This window comes from Lethenteron reissneri, chromosome 17, assembly GCF_015708825.2.
Source record: "Lethenteron reissneri isolate LAM-NWPU_2019-01 chromosome 17, ASM1570882v1, whole genome shotgun sequence".
In the NCBI taxonomy this organism is placed as follows: domain Eukaryota; kingdom Metazoa; phylum Chordata; class Hyperoartia; order Petromyzontiformes; family Petromyzontidae; genus Lethenteron; species Lethenteron reissneri.
In genome coordinates this window covers 4,490,648-4,513,186 of record NC_083795.1, presented here as the reverse complement: position 1 = coordinate 4,513,186, position 22,539 = coordinate 4,490,648, and the positions used below count along the sequence as shown (strand labels likewise).

General features: G+C 45.2%; 1 protein-coding gene across 1 annotated transcript in view; it reads left to right on the top strand.

The window, feature by feature from the left end:
- The first annotated feature begins 7,185 nt into the window (after positions 1–7,185).
- LOC133343346 (serine protease HTRA1B-like) overlaps positions 7,186–22,539 on the top strand; it is a 52,520-nt gene continuing 37,166 nt past the window's right edge. Inside the window, exons 1-6 of the mRNA XM_061552876.1 lie at positions 7,186–7,662; positions 11,656–11,755; positions 16,053–16,266; positions 18,250–18,444; positions 19,201–19,233; positions 22,136–22,241. Of these exons, the coding sequence (XP_061408860.1) occupies positions 7,224–7,662; positions 11,656–11,755; positions 16,053–16,266; positions 18,250–18,444; positions 19,201–19,233; positions 22,136–22,241 (1,087 nt within the window). The 5' untranslated portion in view covers positions 7,186–7,223. The remainder of the gene's footprint in view (positions 7,663–11,655; positions 11,756–16,052; positions 16,267–18,249; positions 18,445–19,200; positions 19,234–22,135; positions 22,242–22,539) is intronic.

Genomic DNA, 22,539 nt, shown 5'->3' with positions numbered 1-22,539 from the left:
CCTATCTCCGTGAGAAATCAATACCTTGACCTTTTTGTCTTCTGAAGACGCCAGTGAGTCTCCACCCTCCTCAACAACCATGCGGGTTTTCCACCTACCCTCGCCTCCTCTTCACATCAACCTCAACCCATCGCATATTGTCATGCTGCCTCTATCCCATGCACAGCTCCATGTAGATATCTCAACTCTGGAGCTGTGGTTGACAGTTTTTCCTCGGTACAATACGCAGAAATTTTAAACAAAAAATAAGTTTAGCAACTGGCTGCTAGCAGCGAGCCGGCGACGTGACTGCATGCTGTGCATCCAAGTGCTTGCTCGCTAAACTTTTGTCTCGAATTCGTTGTAGTATTGGAAATGAAATGCAGTTTGCGAGTTCTTAAATTTACAAAACGTCTTAATATTCTATTAACTGAAATTGATGTTAATCTCTCCTCCATGGCTGTGTTATGGTACAAAGAGACCACGGGGGGGGGGCGGGGGGCTATTGACTGCGTGAGAACAACCAAAATCAAGGATGGCTGCCTTCAGCGGTATATGCCCACTGGTGTTTATCTGAGATTAAAATTGTGGATTATTAGCAATGGACTGTACGTATTCTTTGAACACTTTGTGAAGAGCGCAACGTTTATTGTACCCCCCTATTCGTAGCATCAGCAGTGGTGGTACCCATCCAATTGTACCATCCCCGGTGACTGTTGCTTGAAAGTCTGCTGCAGACATATGGTTTTGGCCACGTGTGCCTGTGGTTTAGATGTTAAGATGTGGATTCAAATCCCATATTTAGTTTGCAGCAAAAAAGAATGTACCAAAAAAGATATCTGGTTGGCAGCTGTGATTGTAGAGGTGGTGGGGATTCTTTAGTCTGGGCAGCCGTGGGTTGTGATTATATTCTAAAACAAATTTCGAACCTGCACGTGGCACAGTGACATTGTGAAGCCAAAGTGTCATGGCAGGCACAGGACATTTTTATTCAACGTGGAAAAGAAGAAAGCACGCGGGGTTTTTTCTTCATTTTGTCCGAACAAATACTCTAAATCACTAGGAAGGTTTTAATTTGCCAATGTTATTTGAAATGGCTTTGTTGTTTTGGTGTCGCTAAAAACATGTTTTTAACATCAGCTCAACTTCAAAAGCCTCGTTCCGAACGTGACACAGCGAACATTCTGATGAATGTTGTGGCAAAAGATTGGCTTCACATTGTATTATAAAACGCTTTTCAAGAATTCCATTACGTATTGCGAATTAAAAGCTCGGTTCTGGGAAACGTGGAACTAAGTATGGGCTGCCATAAACACCAACAGTCAGTGCATGCTGGTCAAGAACCAAATATCACGTGATCCATGAAGTTGGCAGGAAGGCATCAGCTAGAGGGAGGTATGGAGAGCCCCTATTAAGGGTGTTTCGACCGACTCTTCCACACTAGCCAAACATCTTGGAATAGCAGTACCCTCATATTACCCCACCACACGCCACCTGCCGATCGTTAACTGTGGGCCGAGAGAAATGAGGAATTTCAGAAACGTCCACCGTTGTTTGAACTGCCGCACCAGAAGATTGAACTCTGGATTACAAGTCCAGCGGTGCTTAACCATCACGCCATGTGGAAGACGGAAAACGGAAGCTTGTGTTGCCTCCGAAACGTCGTGATTTTTATTATATTTTTACTTTTATTAATGTGTTTTATTTATTTATTTACCTACGTGACTTTACCGAAAAAACCTAGGAATATAATGGTGTTGCATTTTGCTTAAATGTCAGCTACATTTACTTTGCTGTGTTGAGTTTTCTGACTTACATTGTGCAAGATGAAACAAACATTCTCTTCAGGTGAAGGATAATTTAAAGAACCATAACATGATATTTTATTTGTATTTTAAAATATATCCACGGATTAATGGCTGTTATTTCAAGTAACCCCAGCTGAATTTCCTGAGAGTGGCAGATAGTGCTGATGTATCAATGTGAGCGCTAAACAGATGTTATGGCGAGGAAAACTTTAGTTTAAATTCTCTGTGGAACTTAGCAAGCATGAAACCGTCTTTCTCTTTCTGTACGAGGGATTTATCCCACGCAGACAGCTCAGGGTCAGCATCCTGTACACACTCGGGATCCTGGCAACGTTGACTCACGCACTCTTGTACATTGCCATTGCTATGGTTGCATGAAAAAAATATAACATAACATAGCTTATAACAAGTGAAATTCTATACCAAAGGAAGCATGATTGCAGTTACATAGCGTTCAACAGCATGCCAGGTCTGAGCTCTGGCTGACAATGTTTACATACAAGGGCAGATGTGGATACCTTTTTCAAATGTTTAAAATATCACGTTTAAAACAAAACATTAAGACGTGAGTCTTCACAGTACTGTAACTGCCAGAGATAAATATTATGAACAACATAAAGTGTTTATAAATAGAATCAAAGACACGAATGTGTATTGTAATTGTTCGATATTTTCTGATGTTTTCGTGTAAAATAAACTCTTGAAAATCCAACTTTGGCCTGGGATTGATACGCATAGTAGTACAATTATTTAGGATGGCAACTGGATGCTTATCTTGGGCGTCTTTAAACAAGCGTGACGCATGAAATGTAGTGCATTAAAGATGCGAGTTTCTGCTATTTTGGAAAATTCTGTGAATTTACTTGTTCAGCAATCTCAAACTGCAGAGGAAACCTGGTCACTGTTTACTACAGCATACAAGTTAATAGAAACGTGGACATTTACATAATGCCATAATTATAAACTTGTTGTGTAGTTTATGTATTACAACTGCAAGGCAATAATTTTAATAAATCAGCATTTGTTTTATCTTGAATGGAAGTTCTCGCTTCCATATGAGCTTTCACTGCCTCGAGGCTTGAGCAAGAGTTATCATTAATTTCCATTAATTCTTTATGATAACAACACATCTTTAGAGCCCCTTAATCCACTGCTGGATGAAGGCTTTCCCCCACTCCGTGACGGTGTGTTTGTTTTTGTATGTGTGTGTATGTATGTGTGTAGCGGTAGTGGTTAGTGCGCTGCACTACGAACCTGGCGACCAGGGTTCGATTCCCGCTCACGGCAAACACCAGTGACGATTATCTGAACCGGTCCTAGGCCTCCCCTAGGTCGACTCAGCCTCAAATGAGTACCTGGTGCGGTGTGTAAACATCGCCGCTAGGGAGACAAAGGCGGTCGGGCGTGGTGCTGGCCACCCACCCCCTCGTGTGCCGTTCTGGCCTTCATAGGTGCTCGCTAACAGCACTTGCCTCTACAGTCTGTTAAGGCTATACGGGGGATCTTTGTATGTGTGTATGTATGTGTAGTGTCAACGATTCAGAGAAAGAGTTTCTAGGAGGCACCTTCTTTATTAACAACATCCCCGGTCTTGTCCACACGCTCTCCACAGTAGCTCAGCCGAGAGCCTGTACACAACACGAGCCGCCCAACATTGACGGCGCTGACTGAGATAGCCAACTACTCTCCTCCGCAGCGCAATATCTAGCGGAGACGTTTAGCGTGGGAAGCACGTGGGAAGCACGTGGGAAGCGAGTAGGAAGCACGTGGGAAGCACGTGGGAAGCACGTGGGAAGCGAGTGTGATAGCGCCGCTGTCCACCAGCCGGCGCTATCACACTGCACTCGTGTGCACGTATTCACCACGTGCATTGCGGCTCTTGAAAGATTGAGTTTTGTACCCGAATTCGAAAATAAACAAGTATAACCCGTAAAAACAAAGTTTTTCACTATACATCCTTTATTTGCGTGGCGGCTAGAGTCCTCTCGTCCTCTGGCTTGAGATGGCTGCCACCTATGGGTCAGATGATTGCATGGCAGCATTAAGCAATTGGTAATTAAATATAATATTTTTGTCCTAAAAAGTGTAAAATTTTGGAAAAAAAATTCACGAACATTAATTGTCACGCACAACGAGTTTGTGTGGAAAATGTCAGCTCGATTGGATCACGGGAAGTGGGTTAAAAAACGACCGAAATATGTGCACGGTCCTAAGCAAGCAAGCAAGCAAGTGAACTTAATATAAAGGATTTAAAAATGTCTCTTCTTGTTATTTTGGTTACCGACCCCTATTCACGAGGGTAGATTTACCCCACCATACTTCACCATCATGTTGGGGAAGGTGGCAGGACCGGTTGACGTGTTGCTCCCATAATGTAACAAGTCGTGGCGAGGAACCAAAACTGTGGCCCGTAACGTCAACGACTGCAGTCAGCGCTCCGTCAACGGAGCAGGATGAATAATTATCAAAACTGCGTGAACTCTCTCCCGAAGCCCTCTCGTGGCTAACAGACCTCGACATTGGGCATTCATCTCGTGAACATATTGCTACCATACGCAAGAATAGAAGTAAGATCGCCAGAATTATAGCAGACTGGACTAGCCACTCGACTCCCCCACATGCCATACCGTATATTCAACGTCATTATATACGACGTGGGGGCTTTGTTTGCTGTGAGCCGGCACCGCTGGTAAACCTGGGTTCGAATCTGGGCAGCCGTTCGTGAATAGAGCGGGGTCTCAAGTGTCGGGAGTTGATGGTTGCGACCCCATCGCCAACGACGAGAAGGAAAACAAAACCACTGTCGTTTACTTGATACAGCTGTCGTGGCTGTCGTGGTTGTGACGGTTCCACCTGAAGACGGAAGCTTGTGTTGCCTTCGAAACGTCGTGATTTTTATTTTATTTTACTTTTATTAATTTTAATTTTTTTACCTACGTGACTTTACCGAAAAAACCTAAGAACACTGTCGTGTTAAATTTCGTTTTACACTTACGTTGGTTAAATTCAGCTTTAAATGTTTATAAAATATTGATTTGACTTTGATTTAACCTCTTTGCAGGTCACGTGTAAAGTGCGCCCCCTATTGCGGAAAGGCTAAAGTGGCACTTGAAGGATTTTATTTAGGAGAAATGTGAAGGATTATTATCTCTTTGGCTCGGAGCTATTCTCCGACACATTCATCGGGCGTGCTCGCTGCTCCGTGAGATTGTAGAACGAATAATCATCTGTCTCGCGACGGGATGACGTAAGCATGGGGACAGATTGTTTCTCCCGTGAGAATGGTGGAACAATTGGGAACAACTTCTTGGTTCTTTCGGTAAAGTCACGTAGAAGGGAAATAATAAAATAATAAAAATAAAACATAATAAAATACAATTCTCACGACGTTTCGGCCACAACGCAAGCAGCCGTCATCAGGTGAATAACAGGTCTGTCGAGGCGACAGCGGCTTTTCATTCAGACGCTGTTGCCTCGACAGACCTGGTTTTCACCTGAGGACGGCTACTTGCGTTGTGGCCGAAACGTCGTGAGAATAATTTTATTATGTTTTATTTTTATTATTTTATTACTTCCCTTCTACGTGACTTTACAGAAAGAACCAAGAAGATGAATCCCTGCAGTCACGAAAGCTTTAAATCGAAATTTAATTGGGAACAAATTGAGCTTTGGTGATTGTTGGCACTGGGTGACCCACCGCCTGTCTGCCAACTCGCCTGTGATTCCTCGGTGTTCTGAGATGCAATTTGCATGAACGGCGCTCTAAATATAAATAACTAAACCAGTGGTTCTTAACCTTCACTGCAGCCTCGCACCCCTTTGGCTCCCAAGCTTTGCACATGTTTTAATGTTGATAAATACATCGGGTTTAATTTTCGATTTAAAGATTTCGTGACTGCAGGGATTCATCTTCTTGGTTCTTTCGGTAAAGTCACGTAGAAGGGAAGTAATAAAATAATAAAAATAAAACATAATAAAATAATTCTCACGACGTTTCGGCCACAACCTGAAGACGGCTGCTTGCGTTGTGGCCGAAACGTCGTGAGAGTTATTTTATTATGTTTTATTTTTATTATTTTATTACTTCCCTTCTACGTGACTTTACCGAAAGAACCAAGAAGATACATCGGGTTTGATGAAACAAAGTAGGTATACATATGTCGATGAGTTACCTTCTAACAAAAATCTGGCCGTGTCTCGCACCCCCAGAAACGGCATCTTGCACCCCAGGTTAAGAACAACTGAACTAAACAATAAACATTATTAATTGGGAGAAACACCGATTGTATTGTGCTAATACTGTACAGTATAAATCATGTTGAAAAACAGTCCTTGGTGCATTAGCACCGACATTTTTTTATAAACTTAATACAGCGTTGCAAAAACACGGTTCTGCAATAAGTGTGGTTGGAATCTGCACCACTCGCTTCGGAAATAGAGCATCATCCTAAATGACCTAATGTTACGGACATGCACTGCCTCTGACCTAAATACATAGTTATTAACGATCAAATTCGTTATGACCTTGGAGGCAAAATAATTTTTTAGCAGGCAGGCGCAGCATATTTCCACCAAGTCAGTCATGCCAAATTTTGACAACGGTGGAAATATTGTCAACGTAGCCCTGTCTGGTTTCAATGAAAGGGGGGTTGGGTGGGACATTAACAGATTGGCCGTCAAGAGGAGGAACGCCCAAGAGGCCGGCACGCCCTAGCGCAGGACAGATCATGAAATAACAACACGTGCAAGATTGAGATGGATAATCCACAAGGGACTGGAGAGGCAGCGGTGCCAAAACCGGGTGGGGGGTGGGACGGATAAGTCCCTATGCAGCAGTAGATAGAGCCATACAACACCATCACCGCATTTAAAACAGAGGTAGGGGAAGAGACCAAATAAACACACGCACGAAGCTCATGCGTATGGGATGCCTTATATTGATATAATCAGCTGACCACAGCGTGGGAAATCGAATTCATGGCATTATTACATAAACAGTGGGATGTGAGTCCCCGTCCCGTGACCCAGCCGCCCCTCGCTATTCTCGGCCAAGCGTTCGCAGCAGCAGCAGCAACAGCAGCTTGGCCCATGCTGTGTCGTAACATCCCGGCACGCACACACGTGGCCCCTCGCATTCGGTTAAAAAGAAAAACATTCACTTTGCTTATCACTCGCGTACGGAGTAACCCCCAAGCGAACTGGTTCACATCGCACAGCAGCCGAGCCGCGTGCGAAGAATACCTTTGGAATTTATTTTTTTGCGTAAAAATTACGCGGGATTGAATAAAGGGGATCCGTCTGCGCGAAATACATTCCTCCACCTGAGTTAAAAAATTTTTTTAATTTTTTCGCTTTCTATCGTGCGTCGTCCGTAACGGTCCTGAATATTACATTTACAACATCAGTTTTTTTAATTGTCCGTTCGTTCCACGGAGGATGGTCTCGTGGGGTGCGGTAGCTGGGTGGCCCCTCCTGGTGCCGCCGCTGCCGCCACTGCCGCCGCTGCTGCTGCTGCTCGTGTCGCTGGTGCCGTGTCTACTCATCTCGGCGCAGGAGGCCGATCCACGCACGGGAGCGCAGGAGGGGGAGCCGTGCCTGCGAGCCGCCTCGCCTCGCTCGCCTCGCCGCTGCGCCGAGGGTCTCGAGTGCGAGCCCCTGGACGCAGAGGAGCCGAAGACCGGGGCCAGGCTCTGGGGCAGCAGGGGCAGCAGAGGAAGGGGGTTGTGCGTGTGCGCGGCTCTGCGCGGCGTGGCCGTGTGCGCCAGCGACGGACGCACCTACGGCTCCGTGTGCCGTCTGCGGAACGAGCAGAGGCGACTCGGCGCCGGGGTGGGAGGCTCACTCTTCCCGATATTCAACGGCTCCTGTGAGACAGGTCAGCCACACCGCCCCCTCCCCTACCCATACACCCCCTCCTCACCGCCACGCAACGCAATCACGCCGAACTGCTGCTCATGACGATGATGTGATGGCATCTCGCTGAGTCAGCGGGGTGGGTGGTGGGTTGGCTGATTGGTGATGGTCGTGTGCGCGAGTTTTAAAAGCGGCTGACGAGCGGGGGTGGGGGGCGGATTGGTTGCCTGCCCATTGTCGTCGTGACAGGTGGAGCGATTGATGTGTTATCACCCGCACATCCATCACACTGCGATTCGACTCAAGGATCGATGTTGTTTCATGAACGTGGCGGCCGCTCGTGGCTATGCAGGAGTTACGTGAACCCACTTTGGTAGTACAACGTCAGGACGCGCGCGACTTGCTTGCTACATTCTATGTATTGTTAAGTCGAGTATGTACGAGGCTTCCCTTCGGCGAGAATCAGTAGCCATGGCCGTGATCGTTAACGTGGCTTCGCCCCCACTACAGGAATGTGGCATTTTTTCATTCAAGTTTCATTCAAGTTTAATTTATTAGGTATAGCCCTGTGAGCCATTCGGCTCTTGAATCGGATGCAACCGCAACAAACAAACAAAAACACAAACAAAAACATGAACAAGAAAACATCTAAAAGTGAATATGTTGCAGATCAATGTCTAAAATGAGTGACACCCAACGTACGTGTTTTTAAATCCTTTATATTAAGTTAACTTGCTTGCGTGCTTGCGTGCTTGCTTGCTTGCTTAGGACCGTGCAAATCTTTCGGTCGTTTTTTAACCCACTTCCCGTGATCCAATCGAGCTGACATTTTGCACACAGACTCGTTGTGCGTGACAATTTATTTTCGTGAAATTTTTTTTCTCCAAAATTTTACACTTTTTAGGAAAAATAAAATTCATATTTCATTTAAAATACCAATGTGATAAAAATGAAACTCTTACTCAAGAAAAACATAAATGAATAATAACATAAAACCGATGCCACGCATATAAAGGATTTATAGTGAAAAAATTTGTTTTTACGGGTAACATTTTTTTTCTTGTTCACACTGGAAGAGAGAGAGACAGAGAACGACTCAGAGGCGCCAGGAACCGCCGTCGGGAGGTTATCCAGCGCCAACATTGAGGTGTTATCGATTAAATTTCGATTTAAAGCTTTCGTGACTGCAGGGATTCATCTTCTTGGTTCTTTCGGTAAAGTCACGTAGAAGGGAAATAATAAAAGAATACAAAATAAAACATAATAAAGTAATCGTTTTATTTTTATTATTATATTACTTCCCTTCTACGTGACTTTACCGAAAGAACCAAGAAGATGTTATCGATTGATTGATTGACGGTGCACCGGGACACCCCAAGAAAACCCCCACGCGTGTGAGGGCGGCGACACTCGATTCAGTCCAGACACGCCGATGTGTGATCCACCTTCGCTGTACTTGCCCTCTCGTGGCAAGCCAGGGTATGTCACGGCCATGGGGGTGTCACGACATTTGTGTGATCCACCTACCCTCCTCTTCACGGTGGTGGGTTACAGCCGTGCGCCTCCCGGCATTGAAACGATATTTCAATGTTGTCTTCCACAGGAAATATCTAAAACCGCAATATAACTTGTTTAAACGATTTTTTTTTAAACGGCTCTCCAAACATCTCTCTATGTACATGTTCAAAGGTACGGTGACGCCACCGTTACTTGAACTCTTTCCAAGTTGCAACGTTATACGGTCGGCGGATGTGTGGAAATGAATCTTTAAGGTGTGTGTATGTGTGTGTTTTGAAATCACGCGAGTGGTCTATGTGCGGCCATGCAACGTTTGTAAACAAGAACTTGTGTGTTTTTTTTAAACGTGGCATGCAAATCCATTCTCGAGCATGTGCCTCTCATTACCATTCTACGTGTAGAAATATGACACAGTCCGGTACATCGCAAGGTCAAGGTGTCACACTGCCGCATAAAAAGTTTTGCGAATGACAGAACAAGGCTTCATTGACTCACTTTTGGCGTGTCGTACCGCTACGTATCCTGCACTGAAGTTACGTGGTGTGGGTAACTGAAAATAACGGGCTAATAGGGGTCGAGTTGCCCCCTGGTTTAATAAACGTTATTTCTGTGTGTTTTTTCTTTCATATCCCATAATGAAATGTGTTTAAGCAACCCTGGTGTGTGTGCGTATATGAGGGCCCCTAGGCTTGCAACATACTCGCACTCTAAAAACACGATCCTTTTTTCCACTATTTGATACTGACCGGAAATATCTTGAGCAAACCTCAAGATAAATCATTGTGCGTGTGAAAATGTAGCTTAATTTTTTTTTTAAGTGAACTGCACTTGGCCCTTTGAGGAGTACAACAACAACTACTACAGCATAAACATTCTTAAATTCCTCTACCGAGAGAGTGACAACAAATATAACTCGTTCCTTTTGAGCTTGTGCATTTTATTTGTCTCCTACCGCTAAGCCCCCACACTTAAGTCCACAAAAAACACAGCTCACGCTCGTACCGTTTCCATGGAGAATCTTATTTGACTATAGATTTGAAGCTTTCGTGACTGCAGGGATTCATACTCTTAATTCTTTCGGTAAAGTCACGTAGGTAAAAAAAATTGAAATTCAAATTAATAAAAACAATTAAATCACGACGTTTTATTGTTTTTATTAATTTTAATTTCATTTTTTACCTACGTGACTTTACCGAAAGAACTAAGAGTATGAATCTTATTTGACGTCGTCCCAGTTTGTATCGGAGCACATCTTCTCAAGGCTTGAGCGTGCTGCACTTTGTAATCGTTCGCTAAAGTTGGCATCGGACGTAATCTTTTTTTATTCTGCTTGTGTTTATAAATGGGAATGCTGGAAAAAAAGAATTGAGTACATTTCGCCGTGTTGTTCTAGTGAGACATCTGTGGAACCGTATCGCATTTTCGAGAGCCAAACAACACTTGGAGGGGGTCACAGTGACTGCGGTCAAAATAATGAAGTGCCCAACCGGAGCCATCTGTGTATGGTAACCCCACCCCTTATCTGGGCATCCTTCCCGTCCAACTTTCCCTGCGTCTCGGGGTCTCTGCTTTAAGGCCCCTTCTCCATAAACGCCCCGCCGCCTTCGATGCTCGGCAAGCCAGGCAGCTCCTTGCCAAGGCTTTGAACGACCTCCTCGCAGGCCGCCGCAGCGCAAGCTCGCATGTGTTCATACGCCCAGAGAAATGCGTAAAGCATGATAGGAATCCGCGTTTAAATGGCTGTGAATGAAGTTGGTGAAAAATGAAAGGATGTGATGTATTTACGCTCGTGTTTATTCTACGCGTTGTGTGCTGGGGATGGGCATTCCTTGGCTGACCTGGCGGGGATCACTCTGCGGCAAGCTGCCTCGTGGCAATGTTACTTGGCTTATGGAGTAACTAACTGTGCTCTCTGCCAATGTCCAAGGGATTCATGCTGTTTATTGGCATTTAAACAGAAAATTCCTGTCTAATTGTTTCTCAGACAGTCAAAAGAGTGAAACCGCGTTTAGCTTCAGCACGAGTATTCGTTCTTCCATTTATTGTTCGGCAAATTCATCTTTTATCCACATTTATCTGAAAAGAATATTGTGGGTAGCTGGAATTATTTTTGTCAATTGTCACGGCTAATAGGGTCCACCAAAAGTGTCCGAAATAGCATCATAGATAAGCAAAAGAGTGTCCTGTAATCACTAAAAAGTCTGTGAGATGTTAGACGCAAAAATGTGAACTTATTAATCTTGTTGACTTTGCGAAGACATACAAAAGCTATCTCATTAGAAATTTTAAAGTCATTAAAAAAAATCACACAATAGCAAAAAGCGCACTAATGAACGAAATCATACATGTTCCAGAATATTCCGTAATCTGTGCCATGTTTATAAAAAGTAACTCATCGCATTGTTACAGATATTGTTGAGTGAGCATAACAATAATTCGTGGCCTGGACTTTGATAACCGTGGGTTGGACTTATTTGTTGTTGTTGTGCCCGTGCAGGAGCACCCAACCCGGAGAGCGTGCGGGACAGACTCAACTTCATCGCCAACGTGACGGAGCGGGCCCGGCGCGCCGTGGTGCACGTGGAGCTGATCGCAAGGTGACGCCGTCACCGCCACGTAACTGCCCGAATAAACCCGAACCTCCCAAAGCTACCAAAACTCTCCAATGCGTGCCTGTGTGTGATTCTGGGTCCGGCACTGACTGGTGTTGAGTTGAACTTTGCACTGCGCGGAGCGGCAGCTTGCCGCGCTAGGAACCTGGCAAACCCGGGTTCGATTCCCGCTCATGGCCAACACCGGTGACGATTATTTGAACCGGTCCTGGGCCTCCCCTAGGTCGACTCAGCCTCAATAACTGGTTGCGATGTGTAAACATCGCCACTGGGGCGTGGTGTTGGCCACCCGCCCCCTCGTGTGCCGTGCCGGCCTTCATAGGTCCTCCTAACAGCACTTGGCCCAACAGTCTGTTAAGGTTATACGGGGGATCTTTGTCTTTGTGCTGCCTGTTGTTGTTCGGCACGATATCTAACATCGGGCCACCTGCTGGGAGCTTCTTCAGGAACTGCGTCGTTGAAGTTTCCAGCGTGTGCAGCAACACTGGATGATGGACGTCTGGCCCAGTAACACACTGCACGAAAACGCAGCAAAGAACTTTCCAGCACAACCACAAATACCTACATATTAGCAAAGCAATTCATTGTCCTGGTTTAGTCAGGACAGTACTGATGATTACATAATGGGTGTCCCAGAACATTTGCTAAAATTTGTATTTTGTCCTGGTATAAGACGGATTTGGCCTCAATCTTGACTCTTCAAGCGTGCGATGGGCGAGGCTCACTGGCCAATAGACCCATTACTGGGTGATTGTGCATTGGACGTGGTGCATAAGCACACCAAGAATAACTTAACAAATGTTTTTGGGGGCTAACAGAGGAAGGGGTTGGCACCATGTATCCTGGTTGAGCCGATCAGAATGATGGTGGCGTTAGGCCAGTGTTTCTTAACTCCAGTCATCGCGATCCACCACGGCCAATCTGTTCATGATTACCAATAAGTTCCGTTCCTTTGCCAAATAAAATGTTCTATTCCTGTTCACACTGCACGCACCTGATGGGTGGTCATCACAAACGATCTACCATGTCGGGAGTGGCAAGGGCTCGAGTTGAAAAACAAACCGCCCACCACAATGTCGGTGAAATGACGCATTGAATCGCGCGTGTGTAAGACTCAATGTTTTTAGAGTGGTATTTGTCACGTAGAAAGAACTCACGCGAACCCAACGCAGGATATGAGTCACAACACCAGAACGAGTAGGCTTACATTAAAGTTCTATTTTACTAGCATAATTACCATTATATCATTGTTAGCAAAGAATACCTTACATTTATCTAGGAATGTGTTTGTATTGTGCCAATACTTAATTTTAAGATTTTCTTTTTTTTTTATCAAATAATAAATAAAAGTGCCTAGTTAATATCCCACTCAAATAATTAATAAAAACAACAATGTGTAATAGCCCTTTGTCATTACACTACTTGATGAAGGCCTCTCAATGCTGTATCATTCATGAGGATGTATAGAATATCTAGATCTAACTTTAACACAACTATTACGAATCTGATCATTGTTTTTTACCCTTTTATCTGGTAACAAAACTGACACCTTTTTTACAAGGAGCCATGTTTGCATTGACCATAATACCTGCGGTCGGAATGCAAACAAAAAACACAACTCTGATTATGTATGCACTGTCCTTGAAATAGTTTGGTCCACACCCGAGACAGCTTTTCTTAGAGCCTCGTCTCATATGGTGTTCGACCAGATGACGCCAAAAGGCGCACAACTCAAAGACAATGCACCATCAGAGTATGAGAGCTCGGGGTAAGCTGCCAGATAAAAGGGTAAAAAAACAATTATCATTCTTTTGCTACTGGCAAAGGAGGTTCCAATGGTATTACGAATCTTTCAAATACATTTATTTTTTTCATTTCTGGGGCACGTAAAAGTTCGTGCGTGCTGAAATACACGTTTAGTCCACACGCGGTTTCGAAGACAATACGTATATTATCAGAGCATCCTTGTTTGGATTGTTTTGACACATGTATGTGTGGTTAATGCAGACTTGTTGGCTTTGCAATAGGCGCGTCTAATTTGGTGTTCGAACATCTTAACACCTCCTGTGTCATTCCCAGAAAGGACAAAGCCTATTCTTATTCTTTCATATTTTTATACTGTCAAAAAAAGGTTCCACAGATATCCACGTTTATTCCGATCGGGCCAAAGGGCATTGAAATGCTACAGGGTTTTCGTAATATCATACCAAGGACTATAAACACCTGGAATAATATGTGTGGTGCAGCACAAATCTGTGTAACTTTAGTCAACACCATCATCGCAGAGGCCCCTTCTCGGAAGTTTTTGTTACGATTCGTTGCTCTGTGATCTTGGCAGCCACAAGCCCCCTGGTGGACTTTCCGCCTCCAAACAAAACACTTTGCTTCGTGTGCCTGAAAACACGCACACGTTTATAGCATTACGACTGCAGATCTCATAATTCTATAAATTCTACTTATTGAGTTTTATTTACTGACTGTATTTTTTTTCTCTCTCTCTCACTCGGCCCAATGTTGAGGCACGTGTTCAGCATTAAGGAGGTATTTCCTTTGTTCAGAGAAAAACTATGAATGTAGCCAAATAAAATGTGTAATTATGTTTGTAGAGGTGTCACAAGCACAGACCTAAAAGTCAATTGCCGCCATCCTGATTATCTCTGCCTGATGATATACAAGCATTTCATCATCATCATGGTCAGTCCACTGCTGGATGAAGGCCATTCCAAGCCACCGTCATCTTACACGATCCTATGATGTAACAATCCACCAAGCACCAACACAGAGAAGCAGAATTCATTGCTCCATCTCTGGGCGAACAATCTCTTGGAGGCGGTCGACCTCTGAGTTGCCAGTTCGTCACGATTCTTCACCTTCGGTCATCAACCCCTTGTAGCGACGTGTCCCTACTTTTATCAACAGTTCGCAGCTGTCATTAGTTTGCGTCGTTGTTAATCTCCTACTTGTTGTCCCACCTGATGACGATTGCTTGTGTTGCGATCGAAACATCGTGATCTATTATTTTTCTACCTACGTGACTTTACCGAAAGAACCAAAGAGTATGGATTCCTGCAGTCACGAAAGCTTCAAAAATAAACGTCATTAATCAGCGTATGTTCTCCAATCAACGTGTTCCTTCTTAATGTCTCTCAAAAAAATTCCATGCACGCTTTTCTCCCTGCTTCGTCGAGCACTTTTCACTTTTAGTTATATATTTTTTGTCAATGACCTATTTCTGAACCATGTGTCATAGCGGGTCGTACATACTGATTAATAAGTATAACCCGTAAAAACTAAGTTTTTCACTCTAAATCCTTTATATGCGTGGCGGCTAGAGTCCTCTCGTCCTCTAGCTTGAGATGGCTGCCACCTATGGGTCAGATGATTGTCTGCAGTATTAAACAATTGGTAATTAAATATTTTATTTGTTTTCCCTAAACAGTGTAAAAATTTGGAAAAAAAATTTCACGAACATTAATTGTCTCGCACAACGAGTCTGTGTGCAAAATGTCAGCTCGATTGGATCACGGGAAGTGGGTTAAAAAACGACCGAAAGGTTTGCACGTTCGTAAGCAAGCAAGCAAGCACGCAAGCGAACTTAATATAAAGGATTTAAAAATGTTTTATTTCGGCACATTGCTACGTTACTTCTCATTGGCAAGTTCAGCTTTCCAAAGCACTCCAACCTACTCTGGTCCATCTCTTTATTTCATCTTTTAGATTTCTCTCCGCCTTTAATCGCTGTCCGAGGTCTCCATATGCTGCTGTTGTGTCCCTCTGAGAGATATTTACAAATCGTTTATATAATCTGTTGCACGTGAACGTTGTATTTGTCACAACTATTCTGAGCGCGACAGTGCAGGCTTCATCATAAAATTCTTCTCACATTTCCATCGGGTGCAAATAGTGACTATGCCGCCAGGAAATCTGAGATGATTAATGTTACCTCCACTAATAGGCTCTCAATCAATCACATTTTTAGAAAATGTATTATAGTCTCCAACTACAAATCAAAATAATTATCTTCACATAAAAAAGAGCTATTGACTAAGACAACCACCTCCTCCATGTTTGTACACACTAATGATCGTTAAGCGGCCTTGACATTGACACTTACAGCAATTTTAGCTTGGCTATGGGTTTAACCTGGGCCCATTCGCCCAGACGTGAGTGATGATCGAACACCTCCGATTAGCGCGGTTTGGCGACGTAGATGTCCAACGTACATAGGTACGAACAAACATGGATGAGACTCCCCCCCCCGTCCCACCCCCATCTCCCGCAGGCACCTGCTCTTCGACCGCAACGTGTCGGTGTCCAGCGGCTCGGGCTTCCTGGTGTCCGAGGATGGCCTCATCCTCACCAACGCACACGTGGTCACCCACAAGCGCGACTTGGTGGCCGTCAAGGTGCAGCTCACGAGTGGCGACACCTACGAGGCGTGGCCGCTGCACGTCGACATGCACGCCAACATCGCCATCATCAAGATCAACGCCCAGGTGGGATTTCTGTGACCCCTCCTTGGACGTCGCGTTGCGTGCTCTGCAGTCTGGGCTCTTGTTGAAATACAACGGAAACATTTTTGAACACGTAGGCTTTCGCGACCAATATCATCCATAATATCGGTTTTTTTGGGGGGGGTTAGATAGCGTAAAAATCAATGTGTCGTTAAACCCGCCACCATCCGACACGGCCAATTAGTAAGGTTTGTCAAGTAAACAGAACCCGCCAATTCGTGACGAGTACAGCGCACCCGGTGTGTTCGAGAACAAATCCACAACGTTTACAATCAGAGTACGATGACGGGTGGTGGCGGGTTTAACGACACATTCACATTTACGCAATCTAACCCCCCCCAAAAAAACTATATTATGATAAACATTATAGAAAAAATAAAGATCAACGCCTAGGTGCCCGCAAGCTCGTGCGACGGCGCACTCCGCACGTGCCACCACTCTCCGTGACACTGGGGGCTTCTGGGAGACCACTCTTGCATTCCCCTTCGCGGGAGAGGTGTGGCCCCTTCCTGTGAGCAGGCAGAGAAGGCTCTTTGTAAATTTTGGTGATGGTTGCTTAGCCGAGATCTCTCGTTAGAGTTCTCTTGCCAGATGCAGGGCCCCGGTTTAAACTCCGTCTACCCCATCAGATCCAAGAACCGCCCCACTCCCTTTTCAATTTACAACACCAGACAGTTGAGGTGGTTTCCTGTTGCCTTCATCAGCAGTGTTTTTGTAGGTGGCACTATCGCAATATTCGGTTTCTTGTTTGTTACGTGTTACCCCAACTTTATGCGATTTGGGCTATTGGTGGCATTCCATGAGACAGAAATTAATTCAGAAAGTTTGCAAAGCAGTCCATCAACCTCTGTGAGAGATTTATCCATGAAAGGAGATATCATGGAAATGTTTCTCAAATCTCAAGTGGTCCCTTATTCATGCACTAGAGGAAATAATGTTCCACTAACCCTGCTGAAGAGAAATGCTTCTTGCAAAATAGCTTAAACCAATATTTTCGTTCCCAGAACTTAAATTCAGCTCAATTAAGCGCATGACCAAATGTTATACGTTGCTATTAATTGTGCAGTCACTGGTGCCCGGACCGAGACAATCAACTTCACCACAATTGCCGCTTGCAGTTTAACATCGTATGCAGGACGAGTCGAGCTGTCCTGTAAACATTAAAAAAGTGAAATGGTGACGACGCAAAAAAATAATAAAAATGATAAGTGAAGTGCTGAGTGCATTTATTAATACACGAGCTTTACTACCCGGCTTCGCCCGGGACTTGGATTCTTGTCTTGGACTACTAATACACGGCCAACGCGGAGGGTGGGGGGGTGCGTGACGTCAGCAGGCACACTGCGTGATGCTGCCGCATGCGGGTCACATCACAGATATGTGACATCACAGATATGTGATGTTACAGATACGTGACGTCACCGCTCACTTGCCGTGCAAAATATATCCATTATTGCGCCCCCCCCCCCCAAAATTTTTTTTACAAAAGTCTATTTTTATACTTTTTGCATTGTGTATAGTCTGTAAACTACCCACATGCTAAATTTCAAGTGTGTTGCATGTTGGGAAGTATGCTAAACATTTCGAACAGACACACATATTCACAAATTTAACTTTTATATATAGATTAATTAATAGATTAATGTATTCATTAATGACGGGGGTGGGGTAGGTGGCCGAGCGAACGGCCACGTGGTTCGTGGGGCCGCTTGAGTCTTCAAGAGCTCGGCCGACGTCGCTGCCGCCCCTGTTGTTTCACTTGCATCCCACTGGGATTTTGCACACAGCGTTGGTGTACACGGTGCTTTTTTCTGCAAAATTTTGCTGTCTTTTCTTGGATTTTCTGTTTGCACTTTAAGATGTTTTCTTGTTCATGTTTTTGTTTTTTGCGGTTGCACCCGATTCAAGAGCCGAATGGCTCACAGGGCTATACCTAATCAATGAACTTGAACTCTCCCATCGCAGCAAAAGCTGCCGGTGCTGCGGCTCGCTCGCTCGGCCGAGCTGCGTCCCGGCGAGTTCGTCGTGGCGATCGGCAGCCCCTTCAAGCTGCAGAACACGGTGACGACTGGCATCGTGAGCACGGCGCAGCGCGGCGGCCAGGAGCTGGGCCTCGAGGACTCAGACCACGACTACATCCAGACCGACGCCATGGTCAATGTGAGGCCGGCTAGCCACACACGTATACACGCGCACGTGCACACACACACACATCAGATAATCATCAACGTTGCATTTGGTGTTCGCGCCAATGGCACTGTGTTACACGGGCGAACGTAGTCTGCCAGTAGGGGGGACGACTTTGCGACGTAGCTTTATCCAAACGAAATAATTTGCATATATTTTTCAAATTTTTATTGTGGTGCGAATAACGTTACGGGATCTTTCACGTCCGCTGTCAAGCAGGCAGCACGTGTTGATAGGTAGCGCACAGCCTGCAGTATTAACCAGGGTGGCCAGCGGGGTCGATCCGTGGCACCTCCGCATCAAGCGGCGAATGCCCCTACCGCTCTGCTATGTCACCGCCACAGGCATCGCGTGACGATCATTTGAAGTGAGTGAGGCCCTTTGACCTGAAATGTAGTGTTCAGTCAGAGATTAATTCTAACTGGATATTTTTCCGCTCGTTGGTTACCTGGAGTCGGCGGCACTTAACTCATAGCCACAGCCGGAGCGAAAATATTCTGGATGTGATTTTCCAGATCCGGAATATATTTCCCTGGTCATTGACCCGGACACATTTATTAAGTTAAGCCCCACCTTTACCTCAATATGCGACATGAATGATCTCGCGAATTAGAAATAATAATCTATTAAATGAGTAACACGCACAGTATTTGTTATTATCATTTTTTATAATATCTTTTGTTTTTCATGTAACTGCTGCTCCTTGTTCTGTCACTTTGGGACATCAAGTATGGGAGTGCTGGTGGACCCCTGGTGAATCTGGTAAGTACCGCTTGTAAATTCCATCACTCTTTCAGGTGGCATTTTTAAAGAAACCCATGATATGAGGTGACTGAGTGGATCACGGGTTGGTGTGTTGCTGAGCTGGCACCGCTGGGGCCTGGGTTCGAATGCAGGTAGCTGCTTGTGATCAAACTGGGTTCCTTATCTTATCTTAGAGTTCTCAAGTGTGGCGAGTTGGTGGCCTTAGCCTGCTCGCCATTGACCGCATAAAAAAAACCTAAACTGTCACGTTAAACTTTTATCTGCAGTTAATTTAGGCGATTATTCCAGCTCTGAGAAAGAAAAAAAACACATTGATGTCGGTCAGTGTTTGTGAAAGTGCTGCTCCCGGCTGTGTGCACCACCGGTCACTTGAAGGGGTTCCCAGAAGAAGCTCTGTGACATCTACTTTACATTGGGCTCATCTCGAACACAAATGGTTTCACGGGTCTGTGAGAAATTCGAACGGATACGTCACCCCATGTCATCACAATTAGAATAACATTTAGGACTCAAACAAAAGTATTCAAACATTGTCGTATGATGGTAGTGTTGGAGAACTTCATCGTGAAATTCCACTTTCTCTCCAATAATTATCCAATGAGGCAATGATCATCCCTTACCTTTGCTTTTTCTTCAAATCGTCATGCTGTATTGATTCAATGCTTCGTTGGTTTTTGCTGCTGAAGCAGGGCGCGTGTTGGCGTTCATCTCCCGTTTACGGCCCTGAGTCGCGTAGTGGATGCACGCCTCATTCAGAATAGCAGCCAATGTTGGGTCTCCACACGGGGTATACTCATAGTCAGTGGCGGCTCCTGCAAAATCTCTCAGGGGGGGCAAATGTCTGGATGATTGATAAGGATAAGGTCCATCCATGCAATGAATAAATTAACAGCTTAAGCATGTAAAGGCAACTTCACTTCTTTAATATTAATGAAAAATAAAGTGACTCTTACAATACATCTTGTTTGTTTATATACTCACTATTAAAACAAACCACTCAAGTTTATTTTATTAAAGATTCCACTAGGTAGCGATAAATTATATTGTTGGATGAAACGTGCTTACGTATGATGACGTTAGCACGTATGATGACGTAAGCACGTTGGGGCTTGCCCTCCCGGTAGCCATAGAGAATGCATTGGAGCGCCCCCGTTCGAAAAAAAACATCTTTGAATGTAAGTCTATGGGGCCACTCGGGGCGATTCTCAGCCGGAGTGAAATCGCCCCAAAAGAGGCGGTACTCCACAGAACGTGACATGACGCTGATTGGACTATATCCAGAGGCACAGTGACGGCTAGCGTGACTCTGTGGTTGAATGACATTGGTGGTGCGTCGCCCAATCGCCCTAATGAAGAAACCGCCCCTGTTGGTGGGTATCCACACTTCGGAGTGATACAGCAGCGAGTGGACCCACGATTGCGAGTCACTCTCTGCAATCACAGTGCTGCCCGGCAGAGGTGTGGACTCGAGTCATGTGACTTGGACTCGAGTCAGACTCGAGTCATGAATTTGATGACTTCAGACTCGACTTGGACTTGCATAACAATGACTTTGTCCCACCTCTGAGGTGTGGACTCGAGTCATGTGACTTGGACTCGAGTCAGACTCGAGTCATGAATTTGATGACTTCAGACTCGACTTGGACTTGCATAACAATGACTTTGTCCCACCTCTGAGGTGTGGACTCGAGTCATGTGACTTGGACTCGAGTCAGACTCGAGTCATGAATTTGATGACTTCAGACTCGACTTGGACTTGCATAACAATGACTTTGTCCCACCTCTGAGGTGTGGACTCGAGTCATGTGACTTGGACTCGAGTCAGACTCGAGTCATGAATTTGATGACTTCAGACTCGACTTGGACTTGCATAACAATGACTTTGTCCCACCTCTGCTGCCCGGAACCATCGTTGCTCACAGACCGCTGTTTGTTTTTACGAGTAGCACAAGTTTTGGTTTGAACAACACACCGGTGGTGCTGTACTGGTGACGAATTTTCACGTTCTGTTTACGTGACGACCCTTACTAGTTGGCTGTGACGGGTGGTGGCGGGTTTAACGACACATTTATATATTTACGCAGAACCGGCCCTAGACCTTTGGGGGCCCTAAGCAAAATTTGGTTGGAGGCCCCTTTGATGTATGATTTTTTTCACCCACTAACTAGCAGTGACTCTAGGGGGCCCTCTGCTGGCCACGGGGCCCTTTGCATTTGCAAGTGTCGCTTAGTGGCTGGGCCGGCTCTGTATTTACGCGATCTAACCCAAAAAAAACTCTATTTTGGAGCGCAAGTCTTAACCGTCAACTGCATTGCTTCTCTGTCTGTACTAAAAATCTGCAATCACTGCAAGTAATCTGAAACCGCGTGACACCATCGTTGGCAGGCTCCTCCGCTGACATGAGCATCGTGCCCTGTGCGGAGAGCCCCGCTGTGGTCGTGATTTAACAACGGGGCAGTAATTCAAATCAAACCACGAGTAAATTTGGTGTACGCGTCATTCTTACAGTGCAAGGCCATCGTGTGGAGGTGCTGTGTTTCCCACACGGGTGCTGTACCAGCTGGCGTAATTTCACAGTAGGGGGAAGGGAGCGATGTTGCTTTGTGGCTTCACCCTCGAGTCATTTGCGAATTATTCCCAATTTTTTGGGGTAAAATGTGGACTGTGAGATGCCTGCACACATGGCCGACTGTTGTTTTTTTTCGAGAAAAAACAAACTCCCACAGGACCTTTAATGCCCATCTTTGAAGCGGAAGGCGCGTCTGTTGTTGTTGTTGTTTCGTTGATGCGCCCACAGTATTATCACAAAAAATGAAAACCGCTGCAGCGAGTGGCAAAACGCGTGGCCTCTCGTCCGTGTCGTCGCCACCTAACGGAGCGGCGTGCGGTTGATCCGCAGGACGGCGAGGTGGTTGGCATCAACACCCTCAAGGTGACGGCAGGGATCTCCTTCGCCATTCCAAGCGACCGCATCCGAGAGCTCCTCCTCCAGCGACCAGACACAGGTACGGACATGGGCACTTTGACACTGTAGGCTTTGTTATTCATATTTCGATGTAAAGCTTTCGTGACTGCAGGGATTCATCTTCTTGGTTCTTTCGGTAAAGTCACGCTGTCTTTCCGACAGACCTGTTCTTCACCTGAGGACGGCTGCTTGCGTTGTGGCCGAAACGTCGTGAGAATTGTATTTTATTATGTTTTATTTTTATAATTCTACGTGACTTTACCGAAATAACCAAGAAGACTGTTATTCATAATCAAGGGGGGGGGGGGGGGTTGGGTTAGATCACATCAGTATGAATG